We start from the raw sequence: 23,491 nt of genomic DNA on the forward strand, positions 1-23,491 counted from the left end.
GTATTTGAACACCCTGCGGTTTTGCAAGTTCTCCCACTTAGAAGTCATGGAGGGGTCTGAAATTTTCATCTTAGGTGCATGTCCACTGTGAGAGACATAATCTAAAAAAAAAATCCGGAAATCACAATGTATGATTTTTTTAAATAATTTATTTGTATGTTACTGCTGCAAATAAGTATTTGAACACCTGTGAAAATCAATGTTAATATTTGGTACAGTAGCCTTTGTTTGCAATTACAGAGGTCAAACGTTTCCTGTAGTTTTTCACCAGGTTTGCACACACTGCAGCAGGGATTTTGGTCCACTCCTCCATACAGATCTTCTCCAAATCTTTCAGGTTTGGAGTTTCAGCTCCCTCCAAAGATTTTCTATTGAGTTCAGGTCTGGAGACTGGCCAGGCCACTCCAGGACCTTGAAATGCTTCTTACGGAGCCCCTCCTTAGTTGCCCTGGCTGTGTGTTTGGGGTCATTGTCATGCTGGAAGACCCAGCCATGACCCATCTTCAGTGCTCTTACTGAGGGAAGGAGGTTGTTTGCCAAAATCTTGCAATACATGACCCCATCCATCCTCCCTTCAATATGGTGCAGTCGTCCTGTCCCCTTTGCAGAAGAGCACCCCCAGAGTATGATGTTTCCACCCCCATGGTTCACGGTTGGGATGGTTTTCTTGGGGTTGTTCTGATCCTCTATACATGGTAAGTGGAGTTGATTCCAAAAAGCTCTATTCTCGTCTCATCTGACCACATGGCCTTCTCCCATGCCTCCTCTGGATCATTCCAGATGGTCACTGGTGAACTTCAAACAGGCCTGGACATGTGCTGGCTTGAGCAGGGGGACCTTGCTGCCCTGCAGGATTTTAAACCATGACAGCATCATGTGTTACTAATGTAATCTTTGTGACTGTGGTCCCAGCTCTCTTCAGGTCTTTGACCAGGTCCTCCTGTGTAGTTCTGAGCTTTCTCAGAATCATCCTTACCCCACAAAGTGAGATCTTGCATGGAATCCCAGACCGAGGGAGATTGACAGTCATCTTGTTTTTCTTCCACTTTCTAATAAATAATAATAACAGTTGTCTTCTACCAAGCTGCTTGCCTGTTGTCCTGTAGTCCATCCCAGCCTTGTGCAGGTCTACAGTTTTGTCCCTGATGTCCTTAGACAGCTCTTTGGTCTTGGCTATGGTGGACAGGTTGGAGTGTGATTGACTGAGTGTGTGAACAGGTGTCTTTTATACAGGTAACAAGTTCAAACAGGTGCAATTAATACAGGTAAGAGTGCAGAATAAGAGGGCTTCTTAAAGAAAAATTAACAAGTCTGTGTGAGTCAGAATTCTTGCTGGTTGGTATGGGATCAAATACAGTAACATACAAATAAATTATTAAAAAATCAATTGTGATTTCTGGATTTTTTTTTTTTTTTTTTTAGATTATGTCTGTCACAGTGGACATGCACCTAAGATGAAAATTTCAGACCCCTCCATGATTTCTAAGTGGGAGAACTTGCAAAATCGCAGGGTGTTCAAATACTTATTTTCCTCACTGTACTCTATCACAGTGCTAAATCAACTCTGTCACAGTGTAAAATCAACTCCATCATGCTGTGAATGACTCTTATTGGAGCGGAAAACTTGATTTGATGCGATGGAAGAGCTGATTTCACTCTATAACAGTGTCTTTTTTACTCAATTTAGACTGGGACCAAATGTTATCCCGGCAGAGTATATTTTACTCTGCAAAATTTCATGCAACACAGATGTGAAGCAGTTCTCAGAAACAGTGGTTATACAACTAAATATTAGTTCAGTGATTCACAGGAAAGCTCAATCTTCAAGCATTTCTCAGTTGATACAGTAAATGTTTGAGTGTTTAAATAAAAATGTAGACATTGCTATTTTTTTGAACAGCCTAAAATTCCTTTTTCTTCACTTTTGGTGAAGTAATAACAAATGTGATAAATTTTTCTTCATGTGTTGACTTGAAATAGAATGTGCGGTGTTCCCAATGCAGTTGTGTATATGGAAATAAAAGCTATTGGGAGGATTTTGAGCTTTACTCACTTTTGTAAGCACACAGCTATTATTTTGAACACAACTCATCTGGAGTTGCGTCAGGAAGGGCATCCAGCACAAAACGTGCCAAATTTATATCAGATCTGCCATAGCAACCCCAGGCAAAAATAGGAGCAGAAAAGAAACTATTTACAATATAATAGCAATAATAATAATAATAATAATAATAATAATAATAATAGCTCTTTTCACACCAACTAAAAGGTATCCAATATGACTGTGTTAAATGTTTGTGCACAAACACGTAGAAATGGGTAAAATCAGATTAATCACAGCCATTTGAATATTTTGACATTGAGTTTAGATGCTGCTCTATGAATCACATAAAGGAGAATTAATGTTGACATCTTTGCCTTTTTAAATGATGGGATTGTTTTGTTTTTAACCAGGACCGGTGAAGTTCTCTTTGGAGTGCAGAACACACTTTCATAGACTGTATCACAACACAAGGGACTGCTCAAGACCAGCCTGTATGTATGCATTTCTTTGTATTATGTGCTGTATCATTTATTACAAAAAAAACATTATTCGTCACACACTAACGCTGGTCGTTCTGATACCATATATGATTTAACAAACATGAGCACTTTCTATAGCTCATTCATCATACAACCCCAATTCCAATGAAGTTGGAATGTTGTGTAAAATGTAAATAAAAACAGAATACAATGATTTGCAAATCCTCCTCAACCTATATTCAATTGAATACACCACAAAGACTTTTCAAGACTGTTCAAACTGATAGACTTTTTTGTTTTTGTGCAAATATTTGCTCATTTTGAAATGATGCCAGCAATACATTTCAAAAAAGCTGGGACGAGGCAACAAAAAACTGGGAAAGTTGATGAATGCTCAAAGAACACCTGTTTGGAACATTCCACAGGTGAACAGGTTAATTGGAAACAGGTGAGTGTCATGATTGGGTATAAAAAGGGGCATCCCCAAAAGGTTCAGCCTTTCACAAGCAAAGATGGGGTGAGGATCACCACTTTGTGAACAACTGCATGAAAAAATAGACAGATTAAGAACAATGTTTCTCAAAGTTCAGTTGCAAGGAATTTAGGGATTCCATAATCTACAGTCTTCAGTATAATCTGAAGATTTCTACACATAAGCGGAAAGGCCGAAAACCAACATTGAATGCCCATGACCTTCAATCCATCAAGCGGCACTGCATGAAAAAACTGACATCATTGTGTAAAGGATCTTACTGCGTGGGCTCAGGAACACTTCAGAAAACCATTGTCAGTTAACACAGTTTGTTGCGACATCTACAAGTGCAAGTTAAAACTCTACCATGCAAAGCGAAAGCCATACATCAACAACATCCAGAAACGCCGCCTTCTCTGGGCCTGAGCTCATTTGAAATGGACAGATGCAAAGTGGAAAATTGTGCTGTGGTGATGGGGGTGTGTTAGTGGGCAACTTTCACTTCTGTGATGGCACCATCAATGCTGAAAGGTACATCCAGGTTTTGGAGCAACACGTGCTGCCATCCAAGCAACATCTTTTTCAGGGACGTCCCTGCTTATTTCAGCAAGACAATGCCATGTCACATTTTGCATGTGTTACAACAGCATTGCTTCATAGTAAAAGAGTGCGGGTACTAGACTAGCCTGCCTGCAGTCCAGACCTGTCGCCCACTGAAAATGTGTGACGCATTATGAAGCGCAAAATATGGCAACGGAGACCCCGGACTGTTGAACAACTGAAGTCGTACATCAAGCAAGAATGGGAACTATTCCACCTACAAAGCTTCAACAATTAGTGTCCTCAGTTCCCAAACACTTATTGAGTGTTGTTAGAAGGAAAGGTGATGTAACACAGTGGTAAACATACCACTGTCCTAGCTTTTTTGAAATGTGTTGCTGGCATCCATTTCAAAATGAGCAAATATTTGCACAAAAACAATAAAGTTTATCAGTTTGAACATTAAATATCTTGTCTTTTTGGTGTATTCAATTGAATATAGGTTGAAGAGGATTTGCAAATCATTGTATTCTGTTTTTATATACATTTTATACAACTTCCCAACTTCATTGGAATTGGGGTTGTATGTCACTCCCAGAAATGTTTCAAAAGTATATACTGTATGTGCTTCAGTTTTCAAACTTAATAATTTAATTGATCCTTACCTTTGAAGGAAAAATTGGAATAATGATTTTCCTGTTATGGTTAGAGGTTCGGGTGGGACCGAACCGTTGCAGGCAATGGACCCAAATGCAGGGAGCTGGACACAAGAGTACAAAGGAAAATATATTTATTTATACCAAATAAAGTAAAAATGCTGCACTGGGGTGCCTGCAGTGTGGAGAGATGGCCTGCCTCCTGGCGGTGAAATGAGGGAGCTGCAGGATCCCAAGCCAGTCTCGAAGGATAATATCTATTAAGGTTTCAGGGTTCAGGACCAGGTGGAACGCTAGCCTCTGAGACCAGGAACTATGGGAACGAAGACACACAGGGTGAGTGAATGCACTCGTAACGCTGGAGCCTCAAAACAGTCACAGTTCATAAAAGGTTTAAAACAGGTTGTTTCAGAGGTCAGGAAATAAAATTCTCTTCTTAAGAAATAAGTTCACTGTTCAGGAATTGTTCATAGTTCATAAGTTGTATCCAAAGGTCAGAGATCAAGTGCTGTGTTTTGTAATGCAGTTCCATTTAAGCAGGACTTGATACACCTGGGTTCTCAATTGATTGGTATCAGAATTCATGCGGTTCTTAGGAAGAGTTCTTGGAACAGTTCTTTATCATAGCACAGTCACAAACAGGAATGATTGAAAATGGGATCTCACTGAGACTAGGAGGAACTTAATGGAGTGTAGTCAAGACGAGCTCTGCACCAAGACCCGAGGAGTTCCAAAGTGCCGTTGCTGTGCAGGTAGCCAGGATCCAGGACCACTTGGGAGCCATACTGGAAATGTCTGGAACATCAGAAAAAGACAGTTCGCGCTAATATGATAATTAGAGGGGAAGCCAGGTTACCTGAGCTTTTGCTGCGGGACGCTTCAACGTCTTAAGCGCACAGCTGGAAGACGCAGTCAAGGTCCCAGGGCGGCATTCATGTTTGATCCTCTTGGAGACTGCCTGGATCATCAAAGGTGGCTCTGGAAGCTGGCGAGGTAAAATGAGGCAAGCAAGGCAATAAACAAACAAGGCACACAAGTATCTGGCAATACATGAACAGAAAGTCAGGGTTTAAATAGTCTATCAAGAATCAGTCATCTGATCCAGGTGTGAAACAAAACTGAGTGCGCCATCTAGTGGAGAAACTAGCACATGATACTGGTAAAACAGTTAAAACCAGGCTCTGAGGGAAATCCTGACATTTCCAGCCTTATGCATTTGTTATATGACCATGTAAGGACAAAGAAATTACTTGATTGCTGAGTAAATGGCAGTACCCTGTTTTTATGTAGATATTTTAGTCTGAATTCTGGCGGTTTTGATCTTGCTGTGATTTATTGCACAGTGACTTTCATAGCTCTGTGAAGCCAGACATGTAAACACATACAGCTTATGTACATATGTACACTCATCATGGACATATGGCAATTTTGGCCTGTTAATGATGTCCTTGAACTGCTCTTTTGTCCGGCAGGAATGATTGGACAGCATACATCATTAATGACTTAAAAAAACAAACAAACAAACAAGCAAAAAGCCAAACAAAAAAACCCAAGAATTGGGTGAACAAGTTTGACTTTATTTTGGATCTTCTCAAGCATACTTTTAACATAGCTATAGCTGAGGTTGTTCGGGCAAGGATGCCCACTATTGTCTCCCTAGGGAGGCACGTCCAACTCAGAGGAGGCCTTGAGGGAAGACCCAGGACATACTGAAGGGGATTATGGCTTTGGAATGCCTTGGGATCTGCCAGTAGTGCAGCAGATAACTGAAACACATGATCTTGGAAACATTTTTCACAGATGTTGGTCTTTATTTGAATTACGGCATCACGCAGTTGCCCATTCAACAAGTCTACCCATTCAGACATCAACAAGGCATTATCATCCACACAACGTCCGCTCACTGGATATCTTGTCTTTTTCAGACCATCTCTGTAAACCGTAGAGACGGTTGTGCGTGAAAATCCCAGCAGATCAACAGTTTCTGAAATTCTCAGACCAGTTTGTCTGAAAGCAACAACTATGCCATGTTCAAAGTCACTTAAGTCCCCTTTTTTTTCCAATTCTGATGCTTGGTTTGTCGTCGTCTTCACCATGTCGAGATGCTTAAATGTATTTGACTTGCTCCAATGTGATTGGATGATTAGCAAATTATGTTAAGAAGCAATGTGTATATATATATATACAATAGCAATGACACTTGCCCTGCACTGTGCGCTGCCCGCTGCTTTGTACCAGGCCTACGATAAGGGCTTTAAAATGAAAAGACTTTTGATTCATTTTTACGTAGTGTATAAAATCAAATATTTTCAAGTGTAGATTATGATGTTTGATTGTAAATTGCCTTTTTTTCCAATGGCTTTTTGTTTGTTTGTTCTTATTTCAGATTACAAAAGATGTGCAAGATTGCTAACACGATTAGCAATGAGTCCACTCTGCATGCAATCATAGATATTACGTGAGTACAGATCATTTTTTTTTTCTTTGATGAGGTTCAGTCTGCAGTCAGTACACGATTGCCTTTGTAATGTATTAGAGCAGGGGTAGGCAACCTGTTTCAGAAAGAGCCATGAGGGTGCAGGTTTTCTTTGCAGCCACTGACTCCACCAGGTGATTTCACTGATTAACTGATTCCATCTGCTCAAAGTGATATTAATCAGTAAAATCACGTGGTGGAGTCAGTGGCTGCAAAGAAAACATGCACCCTCATGGCTCTTTCTGGAACAGGTTGCCTACCCCTGTATTAGAGAAACAGGCCTGTTCCCCTCAGCACAGAAATCAGTTTAACCACGGATGAGAGGGGTGGACAGAGGAACAATTTCTCATGTTTTATCTTTCTGAACTCAGGAGACCAAGAATTTGTGTTATGACATTTAACTGGTCTTCATGATCAGCTATGATAAATGTGATGTGATTCGCTCAGTAGGTTCAGATGATTTCTTCTTCTGCCTTCTGCTGTAAGTACATCAAAGAGGCACATCAAAGAAAGGACTCCAAAGAGCTTTTACTTCTGACTGTACTTGTGTCTCACTTTGTGTTTCTGTTACCATCTTCCCCATTTGAGTTGAGATTAGGATTTATACAGAGGTGTCAAGTAACGAAGTACAAATACTTCGTTACTGTACTTAAGTACACTTTTTAGGTATCTATACTTTACTCCATTACTTATTTTTCTGCCTACTTCTGACTTCTACTCATTACATTTTCACACAAGTATCTGTACTTTCTATTCCTTACATTTTTAAAACAAACAGCCTCGTTACTCTTGGCTTCAGTTTAATATTTATATATGTATATATTTCACGTCATGTGCGCCTGTAATCAACTTTTCTGCAGCGCGGCTTTGCTTTGAACCGTGAACCAATCGAAGCAGTGGTTCGCAGATTGAAGCAATGCTTCGACCTATTGCTTCGTTTATTCCTTCTTTCTTTCGCTTAATTTTCCCCCGCTAAAACCCTAAAGAGCATACGTCTGTGAGTATTATTTACCTTTTCTATGTTAAACCGACCTGTTATGGTCTTCTGAAACAGTTGATAGATGTATTTTATAACTTAAAAATGGGAGCGACGCTAACGCGTTAGCATGTCTATGGCATTTTCAATGTTAAAACTTAGCATTAAGCAATTGCAGCTGTCATCACGTTCGGGTGCATTTGTTTTCAAATTGTAATATTTCTTACATTTATTTTTGTTTATATATTAATAATCTAATGATTATTATATACAATTTTAGAGAAAGAGACAAAAAGAACCTGAATAGAAACACAACAGAAAATATAAAAGCAACTAACAATGAACATACATAAATAAATACATACATAAATAAATACATACATAAATAAATAAATGTTTCCTGTGAACACCTAGTGACTTTTACACCTCCATTTCATCCCTGTCTTATTTAATGACAGTTTGTTTCGGTCAAACCATATTTTCAATTTGTTAATTTCTTCAGTGATTTTCTCCAGAATTATCTGCCAAACTAGAAAACTGCTGCATCCTAGTAAGAGCAGAATACTACTGGAATTAATTTGAATAAGGAAAGTTTTCCTTCACTAAATGGATGCTGCACTCACTGCAGTTTATTATCTGGAATAGTCTCAGATTGCATTTCAGAGCTTCTAGAATTGAAACATTTGCGTGCAGGTGCCCTTACCAAAAAGTAGTACATGCAAGTATGTTTCAAGTATACTTCCAGTTTACTTTTTATATACTTATCAGTACTATTTTTTGGTAAGGGTGGTGTTGGGGGGTAATTTTGGGTTTTGGGCCACGTAGAACGAATCAGTTTTTAAATTAAGCTTTCAATTCATATAGTGGTATCTACCTTTTTTTTTTTTTTTTTTTTTTTTTTTTTTTTTTTTTTAAAGGTTACTTTATACTTTTGTACTTTAACTAGGTTTTGGAGCACATACTTTTTCACTTTTACTTGAGTAAAGAGGTCAAGTTGATACTTCAACTTTTACCAGAGTGTTTTTAAACTGCAGTATCTATACTTCTACTTAAGTAACAAATGTGTGTACTTTTGACACCACTGGATTTATAATAGTCCTGTCTGTCTCTGTCAGCCGACAGTGTCTCTCTGTGTGTCAACTAAAACTCAATTACTCAGTTATTACATCCGCCAAGGATGTAATAAAATCATCTGCGTGTTAGCAGGATTACGTCAAAAGTACTGCACGGATTTTGATGAAATTTTCAGCACAGATAGATAGGCCATGGAAGATTCCATTACATTTTGGAGGTGATCCGGATCTGGATTCTGGATCAAGATTTCACTTTATATAGGCTTTGTAGGATTACATCAAAGCTACTTAATGGATTCTCACCAAATTTGCACCACAGATAGATATAAGGGCATGGATAGTCCACTGAATTTTGGAGGTGATTCGGATCCGGACTGGTGGATGTCATAAATCTTGGATTGCTCTTGTTTTTAATACCATCACTCCAGTTGTTTTATGAAAACCACTGCCCAGTCCAAAAATGGATGCATTCATAAAACACCAAAACCAAAGTGACTTAGCCTAAGTCACTTTGCTCTCTTCCACACTTTGCTCTCTTCCAGTCATCTCTGCTCTCTTCCACAGCATGTATTTTTCCTGATTCTCTCCCCTCAGCCCCAACCAGTCCCAACAGAAGACTGCCCCTCCCTGAGCCTGGTTCTGCTGGAGGTTTCTTCCTGTTAAAAGGGAGTTTTCCTTCCCACTGTCGCCAAGTGCTTGCTCATAGGGGGTCGTTTTGACCGTTTTTCTGTAATTATGTGGTTTTTCTGTAATTATTGTATGGCTTTTGCCTTACAATATAAAGCGCCTTGGGGTGACTGTTTGTTGTGATTTGGCGCTATATAAATAAAATTGATTTGATTTGATTTGATTTAGCCTATTAGCCTTAGCTTGTTTGGTAATAAGATAGTTGGGCATGTTCAGGCTCCATTCTCATGTTCAGGCTCCATGGTTCACCTTTCACCCATTTATTGGTTGTCAGGAGTTCGGCAGAGTTTAGGCGCTGCCAAGTTCGTGACATCCAAAACCATTCCACTTGTGCTTGGGGAGTTTTGCAGACAGTATAGGGACACGTATTATCATTTGAAAACCATGGTTGTGTATTTTGCACAATATATGACCTTTAAAAGTTATATTCTAAACTTCGTACTATTTACAGCTAAACTCAACTGAAATCAGTGAGTTGGTATGAGTGCAGAAAGTCTTTTTCAGTAGATGGCGTTTCATGGCATTATAAACTAAACAAGGGTGTACGAGGTCTGTCCATAAAGTATCGTACCTTTTTATTTTTTTCAAAAACTATATGGATTTCATTCATATGTTTTTACGTCAGACATGCTTGAACCCTCGTGCGCATGCGTGAGTTTTTCCACGCCTGTCGGTGACGTCATTCGCCTGTGAGCACGCCTTGTGGAAGGAATGGTCCCGCCCCCTCGTCGGATTTTCATTGTCTGGAAATGGCGGAATGAAAAGGACTTTTTTCCATCAGAATTTTTTCAGAAGCTGTTAGAGACTGGCACCTAGAAACCATTCGAAAAATTTATCTGGCTTTCAGTGAAAATTTTACGGGCTTCAGAGAATAAGGACTTTAACTACAGGTTTAAGGACCCCTTTAAGGACGGTCGGTGCGCTGCGCTGCGAGCTGCGACGATGCGGCACAAACCACTGGATCATTTCTAAGCTGATGGCTCTGTGGATACGAGACCGTCGTGTGCTCTTTCTCTGGTTATCACAAGAGCTGGACATCAGCCATTTTCCGCCAGATTTCACTTTTAACAAGAGATTTTGTCATGGAAAGCCGCGCGGAGGCTTCGCGCGTCACGACCGATTCGCTGATGAAGCGAGACAAAGGAACACCTCCGTTTCGGAGTGTTAGAGGACAAGTTGGGACATGTCCAGCTCTCCACAAGTTCTTTTATACTCACTCGACTGGTAAGCACTGAAAGTGAAACCCATAAAATTTTCACTGAAAGCCAGATAAATTTTTCGAATGGTTTCTAGGTGCCAGTCTCTAACAGCTTCTGAAAAAATTCTGATGGAAAAAAAGTCCTTTTCATTCCGCCATTTCCAGACAATGAAAATCCGACGAGGGGGCAGGACCACTCCTTCCACAAGGCGTGCTCACAGGCGAATGACGTCACCGACAGGCGTGGAAAAACTCACGCATGCGCACGAGGGTTCAAGCATGTCTGACGTAAAAACATATGAATGAAATCCATATAGTTTTAAAAAAAATAAAAAGGACCGTTAATTTATGGACAGACCACGTATATTATGTGATAATTATATACATCGTTGGTAGGACAGATGTTGATTATAAACGTGTTAATCACACACCTTTTGAAGAGGCATCTACTCTGCATCTATATCACTGAGCTACCTGCTTTATAAGAAGCACAGGCAAATCTGAGCTGAACTACCAATATGATGACCTGGGTTCGATTCCCAATCGCACTTCCTGTTTGTGGCATTGAACAAGATGCTTCCTCTGCATTGTCTCACTTCACTCAGCTGTAAATGGCTACTGGCCTCGACTGGGACAGTAATCCAAGTCTGACCGGTGCCCTGTCAAGCGGAAGTCATCCAATTCATCCTGTGGATTCCTAAGCACTGGCACCAACGGGCCTCAGACTCAATGTAAGACTTAGTTCTTCTTCTTTTGAAGAAGAAGAGTACATACAACCCCTCTTGAGCTCTAGTTAAGTATGTTATTTACATGAGGACAAAAGCGAGGGAGGTGGTGGTCTAATGGTTAAAGGGGTGGGCTTGAGACCTAAAGATCCCCAGGGATCCTTGGACAATGAAGACCTTGCCCAAGATCCATAATGGTATAGGGCCACCCAAATTTCACTGAACTGACAAAATTTAGTTTCTACTGAAATCCAAGCATTATAATGTCAATTTATTTTAGAAAGGTCTTGTAAAATTACAGCTCATTTTAATGAAAAGAACATATTTGGGGGAATTCCATAACCAATATATCTTGTAAATAACTTCAAAGGTGTAATGAGGTTACAAAAACAGGAGTTTTACCCAAGGCCAACATATGGCCATCGGGTATTGCGAAGACCTGGCATCCATCCATCTGTCTGTGTGCAGCATAAGTGCAATTCTATTACTGCCACAGTCTTCAAATTCACAGGGAACATTCTTGGGACACGGACCTTGGACAAGTTCGAAGATGGCTAATCTTGACATATTTTAAGATGTATTTTAAGATGTTAAAATGTCACATTCGGTACCTAATTTTATGGCATGATTTTGCAGACGCTAGCGTGGTGATATCGCTTCTTGGTGTTGCTATGTGCTAACTTTGCTTCATTTTTGGCTAGAAATAACACCTTTCTCATACATTATGTAAACGCTAGTGAGAAATAAACACTTCTAAAACTGAAAATACTATTTTTGTAACCTGATAACACCTCTGGAAGATTTACAAAATATTTAGCGGACCTTAGCGTGGTGACGTCACTTCCTGGTTTCGCTCGCTGCTAACATCACTTTGTTTTTGGCTAGAAACTGAATTACAAGAGAATTTGCGGACGTTAGCGTGCACGCTAACTCAAAACATCTATGGATCTGCAGTGAGGAAAATAAGTATTTGAACACCCTTCAATGCCCTTCCCATCTTCCATCCTCTAACTGAGGGAAGGAGGTTGTTCCCCATAATCTCACAATACATGGCCCCGGTCATCCTCTCAATACAGTGCAGTTGTCCTGTCCCATGTGCAGAAAAACACCCCCAAAGTATGATGCTTACACCCCCATGCTTCAAAGTAGGGACGGTGTTTTTGGGATGGTACTCAGCATTCTTCTTCCTCCAAACACGATGAGTGGAATTAAGACCAAAAAGTTTTATTTTGGTCTCATCTGACCACATAACTTTCTCCCATGACTCCTCTGGATCATCCAAATGGTCATGGGCAAACTTAAGACGGGCCTGGACGTGTGCTGATTTAAGCAGGGGAACCTTCCGTGCCATGCATGATTTTAACCCATGATGTCTTAGTGTATTACCCACAGTAACCTTGGAAACAGTGGTGCCAGCTCTCTTCAGGTCATTGACCAGCTCCTCCCGTGCAGTTCTGGGCTGATTCCTCACCTTTCTTAGGATCATTGATACCCCCCGAGGTGGGATCTTGCATGGAGCCCCAGTCCGAGGGACATTGACAGTCATGTTTAGCTTCTTCCATTTTCTAATAATTGCTCCAACAGTTGATCTTTTTTCACCAAGCTGCTTGGCAATTGCCCCGTAGCCCTTTCCAGCCTTGTGGAGGTCTACAGTTTTGTCTCTGGTGTATTTGGACAGCTCTTTGGTCTTAGCCATGTTAGTAGTTGGAGTCTTACTGATTGTGTGGGTTAGACAGGTGTCTTTATCCAGCTAACGACCTCAAATAGGTGCTTCTAATTTGGAATAATAAGTGGAGTGGAGGTGGACTTTTTAGAAGCGGACTAACAGGTCTTTGAGGGCCAGAATTTCTGCTGATTGGCAGGTGTTGAAATACTTATTTGCAGCAGTAACATGCAAATAAATTATTAAAAAAATCATACATTGTGATTTACGGATTTTTTTTTTTTTTTTGTAATATGTCTCTCACAGTGGACATGCACCTAATTTCAGACCCCTCCATGATTTCCAAGTGGGAGAACTTGAAAAATCGCAGGGTGTTCAAATACTTATTTTCCTCACTATAATTTGTCTCATTAATACCTGCAAATGTACAGAGGGTGATCTACAAATATTCCTTGATTTGCACAACTTCTGCTCTCGTCAAAAGCTCATCTATGCACACACACAAGGCCTCCTGCAAATGCCATTAAAATTTAAATATTGTTTTGATTGATTGATTGATTGATTGATTGATTGATTGATTGATTGATTGATTGATTGATTGATTGATAGAGGGGCTTTATTGAACATGTACAAATTGTACGTAAGACAGTCGGAGCTTAATAATTAAACTGCAAATTATAAAGAACCCAAGGCTCATACGGCTGAGGGTATTTTAGCATTGTGTTATTTACTATCCCAGAATCCCTCGTGCAAGTCAGGGGAAGCCCACACATGATCTATGACACCACTGTATGGGTCTCAGCCACTGCTGCTGTAAGTAGCTCAAGGTCATCTGTTCTTTTGTAAATTTACCCTTTTTATTCATTTTTTCATTTTGGTTGTATTTGTGATGTCATATTTTGAATCCCCTATTTAAAGGCTAATAAATACAATTTTAGTGGTTCCAAAGAAAATTATTTTTTTATAATACCTTAAATCTTAAAAAGCTTAGTGGTTCTATACCTTTAATCCCCAAATTGCTCTCTGTGTGCAGTTGAGCATCTTTCATGGCAGCACACTGACATCAGTGTGTGTGTGTGTGTGTGTGTGTGTGTGTATGAGGCATCATTGTAAAGTCCTTTGAGTTTCTGATTTAGATGGAAGAGTGCTGTATAAGTGCAGTCCGTTTACCATTAAATTAAAGAAGTTTCTTAAAATAGTAACAGAGACACTTTGGTTCATCTTCTCCTGAGCAACAGAGCAAAACTATCATCAGTGAAGTAATTCCCAGTCTGCCCTTTGTTATGGTGATCCCTGATGACGACAGGTCTGACGAGTTAACTGGTGTCCTGTTCTAAATCTAACACATTCTAAAAGCATTTTTCAGTAACTGCAATTAGATGGAGGTAGTAAATGATTAGTGGAGAAAAGTTCAACACAAGTGGCCACTTTGGTCCATTTGAGGTTTCTTCTTTAAAGAAATTCAGGTTATTATAAAATTGAAAAGGCTGACATATTCTCAGGTATTCAGGGTCTAAAGTGAATCAGACAATGAGGCCTGATCTGTTCTATTCCAAGAAGAGACAAATGTATAGCATGTGGCGAGAACGTTTTGAAGACATATTAAGTGATTCATGATTTAATCATCCTGATCTTTTTTAACAACCTCAGGCCTATAAGATTGAGGAAGGATTGAGTAACATGACTTCTTCAGCATAGTGAAGGTGTTAAAACATGCTAATTCATGTTAAACATCTTTTTAGACACAGAGCTTCTGGCCCATGCTTTTGTCTATTCGGAAAATGATGACATGTTTCATTATCCCGCTTAGCAGAATAGCAAAATACTTTTCAAATGATCCACCATATGGCTGCCAGATTTTTGAGCAGAACTGTGAAATTTGATTGCGTTACTCCAGTATTAGCCTCCTATCACCTTCCATCATTTCTTTATGTGAGGGCAGATTTCAATATTTCAAACAGTGTTATTTCCCCTTCTCATAGAAATGGTTAAGCCTCATGAGCTGGCACATTCCTTATTTTTTCAATGTGTGGCCTTATTGCACATTTCGAGGGTGACGACGTCCTTGAACCTTTGCTTACTGTGCTTCAACTATGTGGAATTCAAATGAAACATTTAAATCCAGTCTTAAAACTCATCTATTTTCTGCATCAGATAATTAGAGTCTCCACAAACAAAAATGTGTATGTATGTGTGTGTGTGTGGGAGGGAGGAATACAGAAAACATCCTGTCCATCCATCTGTCTGTCTCTCCATGAGTTTGTATGTATAACTCCTCCCAAACTGGTTGGGGATTTTACTGAAATTTCACATACAGTAGTGTTCAGAATAATAGTAGTGCTATGTGACTAAAAAGATTAATCCAGGTTTTGAGTATATTTCTTATTGTTACATGGGAAACAAGGTACCAGTAGATTCAATAGATTCTCACAAATCCAACAAGACCAAGCATTCATGATATGCACACTCATAAGGCTATGAAATTGGGCTATTAGTAAAAAAAAGTAGAAAAGGGGGTGTTCACAATAATAGTAGCATCTGCTCTGGACGCTACAAACTCAAAACTATTATGTTCAAACTGCTTTTTTAGCAATCCTGTGAATCACTAAACTAGTATTTAATTGTATAACCACAGTTTTTCATGATTTCTTCACATCTGCGAGGCATTAATTTTAATGGTCTGGCACCAAGATTTTGCTCGTTTACTAGTGTGCTTGGGGTCATTGTCTTGTTGAAACACCCATTTCAAGGGCATGTCCTCTTCAGCATAAGGCAACATGACCTCTTCATGTATTTTGACATATCCAAACTGATCCATGATACCTGGTATGCGATATATCCGGTTGTTAAGTGTGACGTAACGCATCATGTGATTTTCAACTTCTGGCTCCGAACAAAAAAGGCGCGCTGTCATTAACATTGAGAACTGCACTGAGACGATCTGATCAGGCTGCACGTACACCGTTGCACACGGACAACAGCATTAACATCGCAACATAAAACTCTTTGTATATTGTGCCTAAAACTCTCCTGGATATATTAACTGGGTTTTTAGACGTTGTTACTGCATTTGTTTTATGTAAAAATGTCAGACGCTCAGGTTGTTTCTCTATTATTTTCAGTGGGAGTTGCTGCGAGCTGCGAACGCTTCCTGTTCATGTCGTTCGGGGAGAAAGTGAAGTTTGCCCTTTAAAGTTCTGTTTATTTTAATAAATATTTTTTTATTAACAAACAGACATGTATATTTTACCTGTGCATAATAAAATATGTAAAGTAAAAGAAAAAAAGTTTTATTAAGTGTTCTGATCATAGAACCAGACAAATGCAGTTAACGGAGGTGGAGGCGGAGAAGGTAGGGACGGAGGTTTGCGCACAATGTAAACACAAACTAAACTTAAACTGTAAATCTTTAAAAAGGATCAAACAGATATAACTTTAATTGTAAACTTAGAGGTCTTTGGACCCGGAAACAGATTTATCATGTGATGCGTTACGTCAGCGCTTAACAACCGGATAGGCCCAACACCATAGAAGGAGAAACATGCCCATATCATGATGCTTGCACCACCATGCTTCACTGTCTTTACTGTGAACTGTGGCTTGAATTCAGAGTTTGGGGGTCATCTCACAAACTGTCTGCGGCCCTTGGACCCAAAAAGAAAAATTTTACTCTCATCAGTCCACAAAATATTCCTCCATTTCTCTTTAGGCCAGTTGATGTGTTCTTTGGCAAATTGTAACCTCTTCTGCACGTCTTTTATTTAAGAGAGGGACTTTGCAGGGGATTCTTGCAAATAAATTACCTTCACACAGGCATCTTCTAACTGTCACAGCACTTACAGGTAACTCCAGACTGTCTTTGATCATCCTGGAGCTGATCAATGGGTGAGTCTTTGCCATTCTGGTTATTCTTCTATGCATTTTGATGGTTGCTTTCCATTTTCTTCCACGCGTCTCTGGTTTTTTTGTCCATTTTAAAGCATTGGAGATCATTGTAGATGAACAGCCTATAATTTTTTGCACCTGCGTATAAGTTTTCCCCTCTCCAATCAACTTTTTAATCAAACTACGCTGTTCTTCTGAACAATGTCTTGAACGTCCCATTTTCCTCAGGCTTTCAAAGAGAAAAGCATGTTCAACAGGTGCTGGCTTCATCCTTACATAGGGGACATCTGATTGACACCTGTTTGTTCCACAAAATTGACGAACTCACTGACTGAATGCCACACTACTATTATTGTGAACACCCCCTTTTCTACTTTTTTTTACTAATAGCCCAATTTCATAGCCTTAAGAGTGCGCATATCATGAATGCTTGGTCTTGTTGGCTTTGTGAGAATCTACTGAATCTACTGGTACCTTGTTTCCCATGTAACAATAAGAAATATACTCAAAACCTGGATTAATCTTTTTAGTCACATAGCACTACTATTATTCTGAACACTACTGTAAGTAGCACAACATATTACAATGTGCATGAAGGAATGTAATTCCATTACAATGTTTTCAAGGGGCGATAACTGGACTTTTGTGTGTAGCTGATCCAGACCTCCTACACTGAAAAAAGAACCAACTTAAAAAGTTGTTTCAGTTGGTAACACCTGAATGAATTAAGTTGTTAGAACTTAAGTTAGACAGTTAGATCAACTCTAAGGGCCCCTTCGCACATAACACGATTGAAGCCGACTGGCACACAAAGGAGGAATTGCATGCCATTTGTGAAAAATTGCAGCCACCTCCAACACTTTGTAGACCTATCGCTACAACTATTCGCACACAGCAGTGGCCGAAAGACAGTGAGTACCCTACGAGTGCCCATTCGAGCTCTCTCTGGGCAGGTGTCAGCCAAATTCCAGGTGTCACACTGGAACATCCAACACCACTCGCTGGACACTTAGAAATGGCGGGGCTATTCGGCACGAGAGTAGAGTGCAGAAGTGCACTTTTATGAACTGTGATATATATGGCCGCCTCCCAGTCGATCGCTGACCAGAGACCCACTGACAGCTGCAAATGACGGCCCAGTGCACACGACGTGTCACATTAAAAACACAGAGACCACCGCTAGGACAGGTATATTAATAAGTACTACACAAACTACATATGCAATTACATAACAAATAACTAAAACAAATGATCACATAACACAGAAACAGAAAGTAACAGGTTGGTGTGTGTGCTGAACGGACAGGGGGCATGGCCACCGACAGTAACTGTTGAGATCTGCTGTTCTGGATGCCACGGCTGTAGAACACGTACCGTGTTTTGACGGATATGACCTAACAACTGTCCACCGTGACACGTGTGTCTGCTTGCCGTCCTCACATGGACATACATAAAAACATATATCGCTGTTGCGACGGGTAGCAGTGAGCGAGCACACAGCACGCACATTGACAGGCTGTCCCAGGTGAAACAAACCGTCAGATCATAACACGCAGCCATCGATCTGAATGTCACGTTACCCACTTGAGCTCTGTTCCACATGATCCGATGTCTGTCATGCGGCACGCCACCCACAGGACATGCATGTCAGGCCAGACATGCGCGGGGCTGGTTGGACATGCCCGGCCAGCAGATGAGGAAGTGATTAGAGTACACTGCTTCATTCATGTCAAAAGAGGGATTCAGTAGAATGCGGTGTTTTTATGGTTTGTGGTTTTATTTTGTTTTCTCCACAGCAGAGGTGCGATGTGGTGCAACACGTTCTAGCTGTTTGTTTTTTTCCTCCACAACAGCGGCGCGATGTGATGCAACACGTTCCAGCTGCTCGCACTGTGTTCGTGTGCGCGTGCACGAAACCATCGCTGGTGTGTCGTGCACACCTGTGCGACGATCCATCCCTCATGACAGCAGGTGGAATGTTTCATGGTTCCTCATTTCATGTTTGGTTCACGGAAAACAGGAATTTAGAAGAATAAAGTTTCAGATAAGTTGCAATTACACTGAAAAAGAGAATCCTTGAACCAACTTACAAGGAATTGTTTCAGTTCGTAACATCTAAATGAATTAAGTTGTTTGAAATTAAGTTTGTAAGACGCAGAAACCGGAAGAAAATATGTGAACAAAGTGGAGTCGCGCTGCAGAAGAGGTTGATTACAGACCCGCTGCAGGGTCTGCAATCAACATATACAAATGATCATTTTCCCAGCAAACACCCTCAAAATCAACAGCCGCTCTGAAGGACCGATAAGGGAATCGTTAAGCAAAAATGCTATTGATGGCAGTGGATCAAATCATTTCTTAACGATACCCGAAAAGAACCGGTTCTCGATTCCCAAACCTAGATTTTTGTGTTCTTAATTTCTGGTCCTCATGTGATGAGGACATGAGCGCCCGCCCACAAATGCGCATTGTGTGTTCACCAGCTGAGTTGCAGTACACAGTGGTCAGCTGTTCCAGCAGCGCACTGTGCTGGACAGCAACCAGACTCTGGGACCCTCAGCCACAGCTGACAATGTTGGATTCATGGTGTGTGGGTGTGTGTGTGTGTGTTGGGGGGGCAATGACACACCCATGTGTTGCTAGTTTATGCCACACTCATGTGGCACTTAGACAATTTTCACAGACAGCTCGAATGTGGTCACCTGCACTCTACTCTCTTGCTGGGAGTGCAAATAGCCCCGCCATTTGTAAGTGTCCAGCCAGTGGTGCCGGATGTTCATGTGTGACACCTGGAATTTGGCTGACACCTGCCAAGAGAGGGGTCAAATGGGCACTCGCTGTCTTTCGGCCGCTGCTGTGCGTGAATGGTTGTGGCGACAGCTGTACGAGGCATTTGAGGTGTCTCCGATTTTTCAAGAGTGGCATGCAATTCCTCCTTCATGTGCCAATTGGCGTCAATCATATTACGTGTGAAGGGGCCTTAAGGAAAAATACCGACTAGATGTTATCACATCATGCTTCATTAGTTTTGCCTGGTGGATTCCAGATGATATCATGCTCAAGATGCCGACCCAAAAGAGGATTTCTTTGCCATGTTGTTCCGCTTTTCCCTGTGTTTCCTGTCAATCTTGTCCTGATCAGAAGTTCTGTTGTTTCCTACACACCGATCTCCTGGTAGGCCTACTAGGGGCACTTCCTGGCTTCTGGTTCTTTAACAGACTCATCCACAAGCTTGTCCATGAGCTCTAGCTCAACCATCAGTCCTTGTGTGACCTCCACTTGTTCCCCTTGCAGGCAGATCTTGATCACCTCATGTTGGGCATTAAAAATATCTGCTTCAAGGCTTCTGCTATTCTAGGTCTGTTTACCATGATTAAAATATTACAATTTTGTATTTTGAAGTGGAAAAATTACAATAAAATAAAGGCCTATAATGTTAAAAAGCAGACATCTTTCCAGGGTTACAAATGACCCCAAACAGCTTTACATTATCCGTGCAAGACCATTTGGCCTTTTCCTGTATAAGCAAAAATACAAAAAACATACACCTTAGTGTTTCTTCTGCTTTCCTGTTGCTTAATGCTGATGAATTATACCTTGTATTTTCTGGCTGATTCTGTTTTCTTTTCCCTCTGTCTGAGATGCAGCTGGATCCACGTGCTGGATTCAGTGATTTCTGTGGCGGACGTGGGTTCAGACTCTGCTGTAGGAACAGATCCAACAAGTGCCCCCCGATGGTGGACTGGACATCTGCATGGACTCTCGTCAATTGTTGTTGTGTTGTGCTCTGTATTGTAAACTTTTTTGGTAGAATGGCCTAAGAAGTGGGCCACTCCTTTCAATCTGGTTTGCTTGAGGTTTCTTCCTCAGTATCATCAGAGGGAGTTTTTCTATTCCACTGTTACCAGCTGTGTACTTTCTCTAAGGGTTGGTAAGGTTAGACCTTACTTGTGCAAAGTGCCTTGAGGCAGCTGTGTTGTGATTTGGTGCTATATAAACTAAAAAAAAAAAAATAAAAAAAAATAATTGAAATACAGGGGAAGTAGGATGGCAAATTCATGGTAGGAAACATTTTTCCATTTAAAGATGTCTCACTGTCAAATATAAATATACATACGGGCTCATAAATGGCCCCACTTGGTCTAGTATAGTTTTAGAGTATAGTTTGCGTATAGTATGGTAGTGTGAGGTATCATATTGTGAGATTGATCTCGTAAGCAAATGGTCTTAATTTATTTATTTGAATTGAGTGTGCTTATGTTGAATTTTGTCTGTTCTTCTATGCTTGCTTGTTTTCTTTTTTATCAATCTATATGTAATTTTTGTGTAAACCTCTTGTTTTGTGTTTTTATATTCCTAAGCATTTTGAAATACCTGACCTGAAAGCACTTTAGAAATAAAGTTATTGTTATTTCATTTCAGGTCTCCAAATAATGGAAGCGGGATCATTGTGTTGCCAAGGAAGTGCCTTCAAACCCATACCAGTCATGCAAACACTGTGTCTCGTGTTATTTTTGTTGCTTCATAAAAATGGTGAAGACATCATGGGTTACTTTGAATGGATTTGCTTTTTTTTTTAACGTAACTTGAACTATGTGTCAAACATTAAAGCAAAAATCTGCACAACCTGAGCGCTCCCATGCAAAAATTTATTTTTATGGAAATGTTAATTTAAACACGCCTATTTATTGGAAAGATTTGTACGTAATATTTGAGGTTTGTTTTGAATTTGTCCTGCCAGAGTTTGAAAGATTCCTCATACGCTGTTATTGTATTCATTATATTTTATTTGGCACTTGAGTGATTTCTGAGAACATATGGAAAAACAACAGTGATAATGTGCACTGCAGCAATGAACAATAAAGAATATTCAAGCACAGCAGATTTTCTAATTATTGGACTTGTGATGGTTAGATCGTACAATCACTTGCAATGTATAGTTTTGGAGAAATTATTCAAAGGTCATTTGAGTAGAAACAAATATACTGTGTTCTGTATGTGCACAAAAACAAGCAAAGGTATATCATTTAGGAAGTGAAAATAGTTTTCTGTAGCTATTTTAATGTGACTATGGTTTTCATTCATTTTGCCTTTTGCAAAATGCTTTGTCGAGACTTTCTTGTATTGTTGGCACAAAGCATAAATATATTGAGTAAAATTCCAGTACACCACTCTTTATAGACACAACAGTAATATTTTCTTATTTAGTATACCTTGATAGAGTTCATGCAAAGTCTTCTGCAAGTCTTCTCAGAAGAAACATTGCTGCAGTCAGTTTTCATATTCACAGATTTTAAGTGTCCTTCTTGACCAACAGTTTAAGAAAGTATGACAAAGGGGACAGATTCTGACATCTGGTTGGTATGGCAATTACAGTTGGAGATGGTGGAGATGGATATGGCAGCGTTGGGGGCACTTGACTGTTGAGTCGTGCTGCCTTTGGCCTATCGCCTCCAAATCCTCAAAAATGTGCACGGAGAGCTTGTGCAACCTGCTGTTGTGACATTCCACCAACAGACATCACGGATGTCTTTTGTCTCTTGTTTCCTTGGTTGCTTGTAGGACATTCGGTAACTGTAACCATCATTAGAATATGCATGAAGATGATACAAAATAACATTTAATGTAATCCCCAAGTTGGATGGGTTTTTGAAATGATTATTCAAACACAAGAAAAACAGTAAACTTCCACACAGGACACTTTATTAGCACAAAAAGCTAAGCAGTTGTCAGTACATTTAAAAAAATTACAATATGAAAATCACATGTGCATGAAGTAACATCGTGGCTAATTTTCTCTCCATGATAGAATGGAATTAGGGAATATTAGAATGGCTTTGTTTTTGTTGTAACTTTCATCTTTCCATTGGTCTGCAAAACATTTCTATGTTTGTTCTGTGAGTCCTCCCGGGGTCCTTTGGCAGATTCCCACCAAACGTTGCATGTCAATTTAAGGTCAATCACACAATTGCTCTTATAAGGCTCATCTTAGCCCAGCAAGGTCAAATTTGCAGATTTGTTGATCTCTACCAGACTTGTCATTGAAGGTTGACCTAGAAATTGCCTTTAAAGAACTCATTTTGACAAAGGTCATTGTAAAATTATTTGATTTTCAACCCAATTTGTACCAAATTTGGCAAACTTAGGTGTTTTCTGGAATTACTCTAGCAATGTCAGCCAGAAGTCGACCATTTAGGTGAAGGTTAAGGTCACGGGGGTCAAATGTCAAATTACTTCTTATTACCTTACTGTGCTCATGCCCACAGGCACCGTTACTTAGATAGGTTAAATTTGCTAGCTTCTCAAATGTGTAAGAATCATAAATTAGTTTGAAGAACAACTTTGTGCATAGCTGTTTGTGTCCAGTCACATCATTTAGAGTGTCCACTTGTCTTGAAGATACCTGAAGGCTTTTGCTGGGTGTACTGTACAAAAGAATATTTCTCTGAACTATATCGTCAGGTTAGTGTACTGATTTTGTCAGAAAAGTCTTTTTTTTATATATTGTTTTTATTAAATTGATATAAAAGAAAAATTGGATTAATAAAAACATAAATTAGAGTATTCAGAACTTACTTACTTAACTGACCTATAAAGGCGGTATTGAGTTGTGGATT

The 23,491-nt window shown here is 39.9% G+C and overlaps 1 protein-coding gene across 1 annotated transcript in view; it reads left to right on the forward strand.

Moving 5' to 3' along the window:
• The window catches only part of alkal1 (ALK and LTK ligand 1), a 61,582-nt gene extending 39,829 nt beyond the window's left edge, over nt 1-21,753 (forward strand). The window contains exons 4-6 of the mRNA XM_034179875.1: nt 2,455-2,535; nt 6,578-6,649; nt 21,297-21,753. Of these exons, the coding sequence (XP_034035766.1) occupies nt 2,455-2,535; nt 6,578-6,642 (146 nt within the window). The 3' untranslated portion in view covers nt 6,643-6,649; nt 21,297-21,753. The remainder of the gene's footprint in view (nt 1-2,454; nt 2,536-6,577; nt 6,650-21,296) is intronic.
• The last annotated feature ends 1,738 nt before the right edge of the window (nt 21,754-23,491 follow it).

This window comes from Thalassophryne amazonica, chromosome 10 (genome assembly GCF_902500255.1).
Source record: "Thalassophryne amazonica chromosome 10, fThaAma1.1, whole genome shotgun sequence".
Taxonomy (NCBI): domain Eukaryota; kingdom Metazoa; phylum Chordata; class Actinopteri; order Batrachoidiformes; family Batrachoididae; genus Thalassophryne; species Thalassophryne amazonica.